The 12,874-nt window shown below is 64.2% G+C and overlaps 1 protein-coding gene across 6 annotated transcripts; it reads left to right on the forward strand.

The window, feature by feature from the left end:
* The first annotated feature begins 1,599 nt into the window (after window positions 1-1,599).
* SLC4A11 (solute carrier family 4 member 11) lies at window positions 1,600-12,468 on the forward strand. 6 transcript variants are annotated; one of them, XM_036093378.2, is made up of 20 exons: window positions 1,600-1,737; window positions 3,566-3,610; window positions 5,805-5,957; window positions 6,092-6,141; window positions 6,440-6,671; window positions 6,755-6,836; window positions 7,020-7,143; window positions 8,465-8,680; window positions 8,767-8,860; window positions 8,979-9,104; window positions 9,185-9,298; window positions 9,387-9,519; window positions 9,814-9,887; window positions 10,313-10,574; window positions 10,651-10,757; window positions 10,845-11,013; window positions 11,106-11,279; window positions 11,461-11,656; window positions 11,740-11,909; window positions 12,008-12,468. In XM_036093378.2, the coding sequence occupies exons 2-20, from the start codon at window positions 3,580-3,582 to the stop codon at window positions 12,069-12,071; spliced, it is 2,571 nt and encodes an 856-aa protein (XP_035949271.1). In that variant the 5' UTR covers window positions 1,600-1,737; window positions 3,566-3,579; the 3' UTR covers window positions 12,072-12,468. The 6 variants fall into 6 exon arrangements, with proteins under 6 accessions (XP_035949271.1, XP_035949270.1, XP_035949274.1 ...); XM_036093377.2 differs by lacking the exon at window positions 1,600-1,737 and adding an exon at window positions 1,849-1,996; XM_036093381.2 differs by lacking the exons at window positions 1,600-1,737; window positions 5,805-5,957 and adding an exon at window positions 1,849-1,996.
* The last annotated feature ends 406 nt before the right edge of the window (window positions 12,469-12,874 follow it).

Raw genomic sequence — 12,874 nt, forward strand, 5'->3', positions numbered from 1 at the left:
GAAGCAGGGAAGGGCTCAGTGGCAGTTCCTTTGAGAGTCAGGTCCGTCCACCACTGCGGGGAGGCCTTCCCTGTGGGCTAAGCGGTGGGGTCCCAGATGAGGGAGGAGGCTGCCCCTCCAATCCAGGGTGGCTTCCTGGAAGGCGGGTTGGAAGGTCTGGGCGTTTGGGAGCTGGTGCTGACACAGGAAGACAGATGCAGAAGCCTAGGCATTCCCAGATGTGAGAGGCAGGCGGCAAAATAGGTAGCTTTTCTAGGGGTCCAGCCCTGGTACCACCCACCCTATCCAACCTTGCTTCCTGGTAGACCTGTCTGTCCTTCAGCTCCTCCTCAACTTCCAACCCCCCTCCTGGGGCCTCTGGAAGTCTGTGAAATGGGCTGAGGGTCTAGCTAGAGGATATCTAAGGAAGATCCCAAGGGTGGAGTGCAGGGGTTCCCCAGGAAGACCCTGTGTGCCTCCTCCCAGGCCCTGCTGAGCCCCACAGAGAACATGCAGCCAGCCCCCAGCTAGTCCTCTGAGTCTGGTAGATAGCTTCTGCAGCATCTCCTCCGGTAGTAAGGAGCAGGGTGCTCAGAGCCCTCCCGACTCCTGGGCCATTCATCTGCAGAAGGATTCCCTCCCAATGCACTATCTTGCCGGGAGGGGAAACTGATAGCCGATAGCCGGGCTCACCCGGTCTGTGCACAGGGCTCCCCCAACGCACCAGGAGCCCTTGAGGGCTGCAGAGCAACGCCTCCGCGGAGGTGGGCTCGCCCTCTGCTTGCCCAGCCCGCCCTCTTCCAGGCTTGGGGGACAGTGGCTGAGGACTCCTTCCCAGCAGGAGGTTAGGGGGGGAATCGCTGCTAGTCTTCGGGCTGGCAGCCAGAGTGTGGAGGGGTGGGGGTTAACACTGGTGGGGAGAGTTCCTGAGTCCAACTGGGGCTCAAGGGCCGTGGAATCGTTTGCTGAGAAGACACCGAGGGTCAGGCCAGGGGTTCATCGCATGGGCTGGATTTGCCTGACCGGTCGTAGTGGACGCGGGCCTGCCTGCGCGCAACACCGCCTCCCTATACTAAACGCGCGCTCTCTCTCTCTCTCTCTCTCTCTCTCTCTCTCTCTCTCGATTCGCAGAAGACCAGGCGCTGGCGAATGCACGTCCCCGGGTCGGGCTCCCCCCTGTTCGGGAAGGAAAACCGGGCGGCGGGGCTACCTTGGGAAGGAAAGAAGCCGCGAGCCAAGACCTTGACCCAAGAGAAGGCCGGGGGCGCACGGAGGCCAGAAGAGAAACCTCGAGGCGCACAGCGAGCAAACCCGACGCCGCCGAGCCGGGAGCGCCGCTGGCTCCGCGCACTAGGGCGTAGCCCAGGGAACGCGCGCCGGCCCATCTAGTTAGTCGGGGCGTGCTTCCTGGAGGAGGAGAAGGAGAGTTTACCACTCGAGCGACTGGGATGAATGGAGGGGGCGGGGCAGCTGGCAGGCTGGGCCTTGCCGAGGCCCCCTGCCGAGCCGAGGGCGGGGGGCCGGCAGCGCGCATAAAGCTGACGCCCGTGGAGTTCTCCGGCGACCCGCCGCAGAGGCACAACTTCGTGGGTCCTTGGGCCCGTCGAGCTTCTTCCCAGAAACTTCCCAGCCCCGCCCAGCCCCTAATCCGGCGACGCCTGGGCGGGCACGCGGGCTCGTAGGAGCCCGACCTACACGTTCTGGCGGAGTCGCCCCGGGCTCCCGGGAGCAGCCTGCTCGGGACCGACAGGAGCGCGGGTGAGGGCGCCGGGCGGGCGGGCGGGACCCCGCCCAGGGCGGCACCGGGGCGGGGCGTCGAGCGGCATTAGGACCCAGGCGCGGCGCGGGGGTGTGTCGCCGGCTCCGGCCGCTGGCCCGCCCCAATCGACAAGCTCGGGGTCCCGGAGATCGGGGGGTGAGGAGCCCGGGTGTGCGCGCGTCTGTGCAGCCGTCCGGCGGCCGATCGCCGGGGCCATGGCCGCAGCCACCCGGCGCATGTTCCATCTCCAGCCATGCGGTGGGTGCCTAAGCCGGCAGGCGCGGCGGGGACGCGGCGGGAGGGCCGTCCGTTCTCCGCAGCGAAGGGGTGCTAGGCGGGGTCGCGGAGCCGTCGGAGCACCGGGGAGAACGCGGCTGCCGTCGGCCTGCAGAGACCCCAGGCCACGGTGGGCGAGGGGGTCGTGGAAGCTTCCCAGGCCTGGGGTCAGGTGTGAGTTCGGCGGAGAGGGAGGGGAAGGCCGGGGGAGTACGAGGGTGGTGGCGGGAGGCCCAGGGAGCCTCGTGGACACTGCGTGCTCGATTTAATGCCCTCTCGCCGACTTGAAATGCGGTAGCCAGTGGAGGAGTGGGGCGTGGAAGTGGTTGGGACGGAGCTGTGGGGTCCTTAGCACGGGTACGCTGCCGCCTCATGCTACGTTCTGCCGGGACACCTTCTCGTCCCCGCGCTGCGGAGAAGCCTGCCCACTCTAGGGATCCCGGGGCCTCCGACTGCCCGCTGCGAGGCTGCAGCAGCATTTACCTCGCGGCCCTGACGCCTGAGGGCCAGCCTGGGGTTTGTACGGCCATTTATTTACCTGCACGTGGGGCGCCCGGAATGAGAGTAAGGTGTGCACCACCCCCACCCTTCCGGACCCTCGTCACCCTCGTTCTCTGTCCATCCCTGCAGCCTCGGATGCTAGCTTTACCGCCCCCGCCCCTCCCCTCTGGATGCAGCCCGGGCTCCCGTCCCGCGCGTCCGTCCGCATCCTGCCCCCCGACCCCCAGGGTCTCCGAGTCTGGAGGCGCTTTCCTCTCGTGCACGCGGCCCCTCCTGTCGCTTCCTTCCTCGCACGGAGCGGCACAAACAGTCGGGACGATCCGGGGCCCGGCCCGGTGAGCGCGCCCGGCGCTCCCCGCTCCCCAACCCCTCCCCGCCCCCCTCGCCTTCTCCCGGGAGGACCAACGGCTCCGCCTCCCAGGAGGCCCGGGACGCGGGTGGCACCGAGGGGAGGAGGCGGTTGCCAAGTCGGCCCCCTGTGACCCCGGGCGCGTGCGGTTGGGGGCGACTGCACGTGTGATGGGTGTTGATGGCCCCTGGGACCGATGTGAGAGTGAGAGGCGCTATGTGCGGGCAGGAGGCCCCCAGCCCAGGTGCTGGGCTTGGCAACGAAACAGCGAGAGAGGGAGGCCAGGGAGGCCAGGGAGGCTGGCCACTACATGGAGGGTGGAGGGACGGGCCCCCTCCCTCCAGCCCTGGCGGCCGGTGCTGAATAACACAGTCCACGGTACTGCACGGGTACTGTTAATAACTCCTGGAGGAAACGGTGCTGGGAACGTCTCCCCCCGCACCCGGCTTGGCCCTTTCCCACTTGGGCAGACCCTAGCAGATTGGCTGAAGAGTGACAGGCTCGGCTTCCTCTGGGTCCGTAGGGGGCCCCTGCCTAGTGTGCCCCTGCTCCTATTCCCCCCCAGGTTGGCCTGTATTGGGTTCCTGGGAAGGGTAAGAAGGCGTCAGCGTGGTGGGTGTCGGGTGGGGAGCAGCTGGGCACAGGAGACTGTCCGGGGCTGGTTGGTGGAGCTGGTAACAATTCTTGGGCTTTCCTTACAGAGTACTCCTTTAACATGTCGCAGAACGGGTACCTTGAGGATGCAGGTGAGTACCTCTGGGGGGGTGTGTGGAGAGAGCTCCTTGGTCAAAAGTCTCTAGGGGACCTGGTCCCTCCAGCTGAGTACCCATGGCATTGACCGCCCATCTGGGGGCCTCTGCTGGTGCTGGGATGCCTTTAGAGCTTCCCGTCCAGGAGGTGGTGGTATGGTCAGGGGCGGACACAGACAGGTCGCTCCCATGGTCCTGTGAGGGCAGGCAGTTCCCTCTCCTGGGCTCTGTGGACCATCTGGTGACCTGCCTTGGTTTGCGTTAGAATGCTCTGGTTACTGGGCCAGCCTTTAGGCCATGTCGTATATGCCCACATCCCTCAGTCCCTGCCCAGCCCAACGAGGGAGGGGGCTGCCATTGTCCCTCTAAAGCCATGTAACCGGACCTTTCCCCGCTTCAGCTCTCCTGCTTGCTCCAGACCAGCTCTCCCCCTCTCTGTGTCTCGGGGATCTCCTGTGCCCAGACCTGGGGCCTGGACTGACCATCTGAGGGGTGGTCAGTAGGATGGTGCTTGGACAGAGTGGTGATAGGCTCTGACCCAGGGCCCCCAGGGCCTGGTGACTACGGGGGCCAGGCTGTTGGCAGGTGGGTTAGGTGTGTGGTTGGGCTTACAGGATGGACGTGGGGATATGGCCTCCTAGGAGCATTGCAGGGACCTGGTCGCATCAGCTGGGCAGGTCCTAGGTAGAGCCCAGAGTAGGGGAGAAGGGGGCAGTGTGAAGGGCAGCGCCCAGGAATAATGGGTGCTGGTGGGGGTGACAGAGGGAGGCTAGGGCAGGTGGGGACTGGGGAGGAAGGGGTTTTTCGTGGACATGAGCTCCATGACAAAAATGGGAAGGACATCTTTTGACTCGGGGCTCTGAGTGCAGTGCAGACCCAGCACCTCCTGCCTGAAAGGGCCCAGGCTGAGCACAGGACACTGGGGGAATGGGGCCTGGGGTGTGCAGAGGAAAGTGGCGGGCTAGAGTGGAAGTGAGTCAGGGTGAGTCACTGGCTGGCAGGTTTAGGCGTGCTGCCGACCTGTCCTCAGCCCTGCACAGGTGTTTGTCAGGCATCCTTGGGGGTCTGGGCTCCAGGAGCCCCTTTCCTGGGAGCACTCCCAGGTGGTGAACCATAGGGACCCACAGGACAGTCAGGAAGGGGTGCCGGCAGGGCCCTAGGAGGACCAGCCGCAAGAGGAAGCTTCTGTGGAGCCTGGAAGAAGGCCCTCTGGGGAGGGAGGCCCTCTGCTTGGAGCACAGCGCTGGCTTGCCTGGGGTGTTGGCCTGCTGGCCTGAGGATGACCCATCAGAGGTCGGGAGTGGGACCGGGCCTGGCGGAACTGGGGGTCAGGACGGGGGTAGCAGGCCTGGCCCAAACTGCCATCCCAGAGCTCGCGAGGAGCCCAAGCAAGGGTGTCATTTGCATGTCACCAGGAAGGCTTGCTCTAGAGGAGGGGCGCCGGGGCTGGGAGCCGATGGAGGAACTAAGGCCCACCCAGAGAAAGGCTCCGCTCTGAGAGGGAGTCCCAAGGTGCCACGACACTCCTCCTGCCTGCCATTGGGTCCCCCCTCTCAGTCCCTGACTGTATCTCTGGCTCCCGTACTTCCTGGGCCTTGTCTGCTGTCTGGACCAAGTCTGTCAGCCTTGATGCTTCACCCCACATGCCCTCCCAGAAGGGAAGCACTCTAAAACCCTGTGCCAGTAAGGTGGGGAGGGGCCTGGACACCACAGTAGTTCTGGCTTCCCTTGGGTCCCAACTAGGGAGCCCGGCAGGTCTGGGTCCTGTAATTTGAGGGCTCGGGGAGGGCAGAGGCCAGTCTTAACTCATCATTGCACCACCTACCGGGCCCAGAGTTGTGGAATGACCATATTTTTCTGTAGCTGAGAGGATACACATGGGTCGGAACAGTGCAGGGCCCTGGTTCCTGCAGCTGAAGAATGTTGGAGAAAGCCGTTGGGTGGGGGCTGCCAGCTGGCTGCCATACTCTGATTGGGGCTGGGCTGGGACTAGACATTCGGCCCACCTGGGCCTGAGGCTTCCTTCCTGGCCTACAAGAGGCCTCCCTCACCACTCACTGAGAGTGCACCAAGGGGGACAGCCCAGGGGCCCCTGCTCCTTGGGCTTGGAGTCCCTCCCTCTGGTGTGTAGCACTGACGACCGGGTCCTCTTTGGGGGGGGGGTCTCTCTCGGTGGTGGTTGGGTCTCTAGGCTACCTCAAGTGTGAAATGGATGATGCCTCTGAAACCCGTGAGGAGAGCCTGGGGGATGAGGCCTTCGACACGGTCAACTCCTCCATTGTGTCTGGCGAGAGCATCCGTTTTTTTGTCAACGTCAACCTCGAGGTGCAGCCCACCCAGGCTGGTATGGGGGTTGTAGCAGGGACAGGCTGGGGGGGGGCGGTCAGGGGACTGGGGGCTGGGCAGACACGGCCCCACGCCACCAAGAGAGTCCCGACGAGGTGGGGCGGCCCCCTGAGCCCTCCCACTTTTCCCTAGCCGAGAGTGAATCGCCTGGCGGCTGTGGGCTCCTACACACCTCCCGCAAGGTGAGTGGCCCGTCGGCGGGACAGGACACCTTTGCTCCTGGACCACCCACTGGGGGTGGAGGTGGCTGCTTCCCTGGGGTAGCTCACACCGCTCCCTCTCACACCGCACAGACATCTCCCGCTAGCCCTCGACCCGGCCGTGGGGGCCAGCCAGGCTGGGCCGTCCCTCTCGGAAGCGGTGCTGGTCCTGGTGGGCAGGGGCCGGGGCAGCCAGGGGGCACCACGGAGGAGGGGCCCAGGCCGTGACCGCGGATCTCCCTCACGGGCCTGTGTGCTTCTGTGTGTGCGGTCCCCACAGTACCTGAAGCTAAAGAACTTTGAGGAAGAGATCCGGGCACACCGGGACCTAGATGGCTTCCTGGCCCGGGCCAGCATCATCCTGAACGAGACGGCTACCTCGCTGGATGACGTGCTGCGTGCCATGCTGTGCCGCTTAGCCCACGACCCCCACAACACTGAGCCTGACTGCAACTTGGACCTGTTCATGGCCATGCTCTTCACCGATGCCGGGGCCCCCACGGAGGGGAAAGGTGGGGCCCGGCTCCCCAGTGGGGCACAGGAGCTCAGGGAGGTGGGCTGGAGGGCCCTCTGACCCCCTTCGCTCTGCCCTCAGCCCACCTGCTGTCAGATACCATCCAAGGGGTCACTGCCACGGTCACGGGGGTGCAATACCAGCAGTCCTGGATCTGCATCATGTGAGTTGCCAGGCCACCACGTTGGCCTCCCCAGTGACAGCTGGCCCACCCAGTTTGGGGGCAGAGGGTGTGAGCACTCCCGTCAGAGGTCACTGGGGGGTCAAAGTCAGGGGTTCCGGGGGAGGGGGAGCCCAGCTCCCAGGATGGCAACCGTGCACCGTGTGCCCTCCCCGCCCCTGGCAGCTGCACCTCCAAGGCCCTGCTGAAGCGACATGTGTGCATCAGCCGTCTGGTTCGCCCGCAGAACTGGGGGGAGAATTCGTGTGAGGTGCGGTTCGTCATCCTGGTGCTGGCCCCGCCCAAGATGGTGAGTAGGGGTCTGGGGGTGGCTCCGTTTCCTGAGAAGGAAGGTCCCAGATTACTTGGCCCTCTCCCTGGGAGCATCTCCTCCATGTGCTGGGGGATCCCACAGTCCGGGCCCCTGAGGGCCTCATGCTCATGCTGTCCTTCAGATCTGCCCCCCGCGTCTCCCTGAAGCATCCTTGCTAGGTCCTCATCAAGCCCTAATTTCCCCCAAGGTTGCCCAAAAAGTGGTATTTCCTTCTTGGCTGAAAAGAGATACTTGTTAAAATTAGTATTATTCCAACGTGGGGGCTTTTCATCGGTCTGCCCCAACCCCGATCTTTCTTGCAGGTGGCTGGCTGGCTCTATGATTTGCTGGCCGGGGATCCCCACTTCTGCCTGGGCCATGTACCCCCTGGTCAGGGGCACATCTTGCCCGTGTGGAGGCTGAAGCTAATATGGTCTGGGGAGTCTTCTTTGAAGGAAACGGATTTCAAAATCATAAATAGAAAATGGCGAAGGCCCCTCTCCAGGCCTGAGAAGGGCCTTCATGCTTAAACTTCCACTAGCTTCTTGACGATTCTGCCCCCTTAGGCAAAGCAGGCTCTGAGGGGAATGTCCCTTCCGGGGAGGTTACAGCGCTGGGGAGAGCGGAAGTGGGCCGCGCGTCGGGCAGAGGGAGTGACAGCTGGTGAGGCGGCCAGAGCCGTGGAAAGGGCAGCATCCCAAGGGCCGAGTGGCTGGACTCATGCCTGGTGACAGGCGCCAACCAGCCCAACACCTGGCTCCTCCTCCGGAGAGCGAGCCTGTTCTAGAGCGAACAGGAAAGCAAAGCGTGGGCGGGATGGGCCTGGGACGACCGCTCCGGGCAGCACGAAGGGGTTGCCGTGGGGGAGGCTGGGCCCGGAGTTCATGGACAGAGTTGACTTTGGTCAGGCAAGAGGGAGAAGGCTTGACAGGCCTGGAGCCCCTCAGAAAATCAAATAAACCGGCAGACGGTTGGGAATACAGCTAGGGAAGCGGAGCTGGGGAAGATTTGTGTCCATCATTGTGATCTCATTATCCACGATGATGCAGGTTTGTGTTCCTTGGGACAATACTAGTACCTCAGGTTATAAGCACTCATGAGTTTATTAAGGAGATTCGGAGACTTGGTGGTTCTGGTGATCTGCTGACCTGGCGGGAATCCTGGCCGACTCCACTAATGCTTGACCTTTGGGGGACAAAACTTGCTGCCACTTCACAGTGGGGGGCACCTGCCCCGTGCCTGGGACTATCAGTGATGGGCAGGGCGGGGGACCCCCCAACTCTCCAGGAACTGCAGGTGTGATTTCTTCTGCCCCCAGAAAAGCACCAAGACTGCCGCGGAGGTGGGGCGCACGTTCGCCACCATGTTCTTGGACATCACCTTCCGCCAGAAGCTCCTGAACACCCGCACGGAGGAGGAATTCAAGGAGGCCCTGGTGCATCAGAGACAGCTGCTCACCATGGTGAGCCAGTGCCCGGCCCTCGGCGCCAGGGGCTACAGCATGAACTCCATCTGCAGACACAGACCCCCGCAGGTACGGCGGGGAGGCAGGCCTGGGCGGCTGCGGTGACACGTGGGCCATGGGCCGCAGAGCTGACAGACCTCTGTCCCCTTCCCCAGCCCCTGAAGCACAAGGACTTTCTCCCTGTGGGGAAGGGCATCCGGGAGGACATTGCCCGCAGGTTTCCCGTGTACCCACTGGACTTCACAGATGGTACGTGGCCCTATGGTCCCCCACCCCCGCCGGAGCTCAGCCTGTGGCTTCGGTCCCAGGACAACACATGGGTCTGTCCTGCATCCCCAGCAAACTTCCTGTCCTGTCCCATCGCTAGGCATTATCGGGAAAAACAAGGCTGTGGGCAAATACATCACCACCACCCTGTTCCTCTACTTCACCTGCCTCCTGCCCACCATCGCTTTTGGGTCCCTCAACGATGAGAACACGAACGGGGCCATCGGTGAGGCGGGGGCGGGAGGCTGGCGGGGGCGGGGCGGGAGGCCCAGGGCTGCGGCGCCCCCTGACCCCCCACCTCCTCAGATGTGCAGAAGACCATGGCGGGGCAGAGCATCGGAGGCCTCCTGTATGCCCTCTTCTCGGGGCAGCCGCTCGTGGTGCTGCTGACCACCGCGCCCCTGGCCCTCTACATCCAAGGTGCCGTGGCACTGGCGGCGGGGGGTGGCTCCCGTGGTCCCCGGCCCCAGCCCGGCCCTGACCAGCCCCCTCGTCCTGCTGCCTGCAGTAATCTGTGGCATCTGTGGTGACTACGATCTGGACTTCAACACCTTCTATGCGTGGACGGGCCTGTGGAACAGTTTCTTTCTCGCGCTTTATGCCCTCTTCAACCTCAGTCTGGTCATGCGTCTCTTCAAGAGGTGACAGGGCCTTCCCCGAGCTGCTGGGACCCTCAAGCGGGAGGGAGACCAAGGCCAGGGATCTGGGTCAGCCTCCATGCCGGCCTCCGAGGCCCTGTAACCCCAAAGTGGCTGCGGTGCCCCCACCATATCACTGCCCCAAGAGAGAAGCGTGGGGCCCTGGGCTTCATGGCAGGAGGAGGTTGGGGGCTGTGCAGAGGCTCAGGGAAGCCTCCCCCCCACCCCCGCTGCCCAGCCCCCTGACGGTTCACCCCCATTTGATGAGGCATGACACCCCTCCCGCCCCCCCGGCAGGTCGACAGAAGAGATCATTGCCCTCTTCATTTCCATCACCTTCATGCTGGATGCTGTCAAGGGCATGGTCAAAAGTGAGTGTCTAGCCGGCGGCCGCCTGCTGCAGGGGAGACTGAGCCGAGCTGGGGGACTAGGGGCTGTGGCCAGGGCCGCCAAGCAGCATGCAAGCTACGGCTCCTTCCACGGTCCAGGGTGCTCTCGGGAGCTGTGACCGCAGAGAGCAGCAGTGCCATGTGCTGGAGGGTGACAGGGCTGACCCAGGCAGGATCAGAGGCACGGGGCCAGGGTGTGAGGCAGTGTCAGAGATCGGGGCGGTGGGTGGACAAGCAGGTCAGTGGGGGCCCTCCTGGCTGACAAAGAAAGGCAGCCCTCTCCCTTCCCTGTCCCCCCAGAAGCCCTTTCTCCCCTCGGGGGCCCCCTCTCCCCCGCATCCAGGAGGGAGCTGGGCCTCAGCCTCCCCGAGCTCGGACGGCTGAGGCCTGCTGGCCTGTACCCACAGTCTTCCAGAAGTACTACTATGACCACGACTTCGGGAACTATCATCCAGACAGCACTTCCCTGGTGAGCCTGCTGGGCCTCGGCACCAGCCTCAACACCAGCCTCCACACTGCCCTCAACACCAGCCTCCCGACCCGCCCGCCCCAGCTGACCTCCACGAGCCTCCACGCCGAGCACCCGGGCCGGGAGACCGCCGTGCTCAGCCTCCTCATCATGCTGGGCACGCTGTGGCTGAGCTACACCCTCTACCAGTTCAAGAAGAGGTGAGGGGGGCCTACGGGCGAGGGGAAGGAGGCACAAGCCCCCAGGCCGCACTGATACACCCGCCTGTGTCCCCAGCCCCTACCTGCACCCCTGCATGCGGGAGATCCTGTCAGACTGCGCCTTGCCCATCTCGGTGCTCACCTTCTCCCTCATCTCCTCCTACGGCTTCCGGGAAATCAAGAGTGAGTTGGGGTCTGGCAGGGGGTGCGGTGGGGTGGGGTCACCCCTCGAGGGCCGCAGGCTGGAGCCGGGGCCTGTACCTGCTGCAGTGAGCCAGTTCCGCTACAACCCCAGCAAGAGCCTCTTTGAGGTGGCCGAGATGCACTCCCTGTCCCTGGGGGCCATCGCCAGCGCCATGGGCCTGGGCTTCCTGCTCTCCTTGCTCTTCTTCATCGAGCAGAACTTGGTGGCTGCCCTGGCGAATGCCCCAGAGAACAGGTGCGCAGGGCTGGGCGGGGGAGGGCTGAGCGTGCGCCCGATCCTGCAAGGGGCCTCGGGGATCCGGCCACACGCGCCCCCGTCTGCTGCAGGCTGGTGAAGGGCACTGCCTACCACTGGGACCTCCTGCTCATCGCCATCATCAACAGCGGGCTGTCTCTGTTCGGGCTGCCCTGGATCCACGCTGCCTACCCCCACTCCCCGCTGCACGTGCGGGCCCTGGCTTTGGTGGAGGAGCGTGTGGAGAACGGGCACATTTATGAGACGTGAGTGCGGGCCGGGTCCCTTGAGACCTGAGGCAAGTCATGTGGGCCCTGAGGTGGGGGTGGCCCTGGGCCACATGGGACCCAGGCAGGGAGGGAGCCCGGGGAGCCCCGTGTGAGCCGAGGGGGGACCCGGCCCCACGGACCAGGGCCGGAGGTGAGCTGATGCCCTGGGACCGCGCAGGATCGTGAATGTGAAGGAGACGCGGCTGACCACGCTGGGCGCCAGCATCCTGGTGGGCTTTTCCCTCCTGCTGCTCCCCTTCCCGCTGCAGTGGATCCCCAAGCCCGTGCTCTACAGCCTCTTCCTCTACATCGCGCTCACCTCCATCGATGGCAACCAGCTCTTCGAGCGCATGGCCCTGCTGCTCAAGGACCAGGTGAGTGTCCGGCCCTGAGAGTGAGGGCTGTGGGGCGGGTCACGGCTCCAGGCCTGCCCACAGCGGGTCCCTGCCGCCCGCAGACCTCGTACCCGCCCACCCACTACGTCCGGAGGGTGCCGCAGAGGAAGATCCACTACTTCACGGGCCTGCAGGTCCTGCAGCTTCTGCTCTTATGTGCCTTCGGCATGAGCAGCCTGCCCTACATGAAGATGATCTTCCCCCTCATCATGATTGCCATGATCCCCATCCGGTACGGGCAGGCGGGCGGGCCGGGGGGGCGGGGGGTGCCCTCTGCCTCTTGCTCTCCGACCCCGTGCTCACCTTGAGGTCTGCTCTCCCTCTGCCCAGCTACAACCTGCTGCCCCGAATCATTGAAGCCAAATATTTGGACGCCATGGATGCTGAGCACTGACTGGGGCCCTGACGCGCAGGCCCCGGCCGTATCCCCTTCACTCGTCCCTCTGGCTCTGCCCAAGCTGACTCTGCGGCCATGGCGGGGGAGGTATGGGTGTCCTCTGGGGTGGGACTCTGTGCTGCACCCCGTCCCAGCTGTCCCATCAGGCCTAGGGCATCTAGGCATAAGAAGGGGGGTGGGTGTTCCACAGTAGGTGCCCATCCCTGTCCCCATTAGCCTTTCGCTTGGGTCAGTAACACTGCTCAGGGCAACTTCTGTCCAGAGTAGGACTAAGCAGGACGGATTTTCTTTTGATAAAAGAGTCAGATGTCTGAAAGAGAAACCATTTCCTTGATTGTGTAAGGAACTTGCTGTATGCACACTAGAGAATAAAACTCCTGTTTCTACGCTTCCATCTCTGCTGTCCCGCCCTGCCCCAGCCTCAGGGCCACCAGAGAATACGAGTCGGATGTAAAGGGGAGGCGGAATAAAAAGGACCAGGGTTTGTTGAGTGCCACAGGCTGTCACCTCCAGCCCCACACCGTGGATGTTGGCCCAACAGGGGGCTGGGGAAGATCCAGGAGGCCCTGGCGCTGCGGGGTTGCCAGGAAAGCTTGCAGGGGAGGTGTTGTTCTGGGAAGAGCATGTGCAAGGGCCCGGAGGAGAGGGCTTGGGGCCAGTGCCGAGCCACGGCTGGTGGAGGAAAGACAAGCGGGCCTGGCAGCCCTGGGCCTGGGCTCACGGAGCTCAGAGCCACCAGGGTGACGAACGCCCTGTGTGGGGTGGGTACTGAATCTACACGTGGGGGTGGGGCTGGGGCA

Source organism: Halichoerus grypus, chromosome 10, assembly GCF_964656455.1.
Source record: "Halichoerus grypus chromosome 10, mHalGry1.hap1.1, whole genome shotgun sequence".
NCBI lineage: Eukaryota > Metazoa > Chordata > Mammalia > Carnivora > Phocidae > Halichoerus > Halichoerus grypus.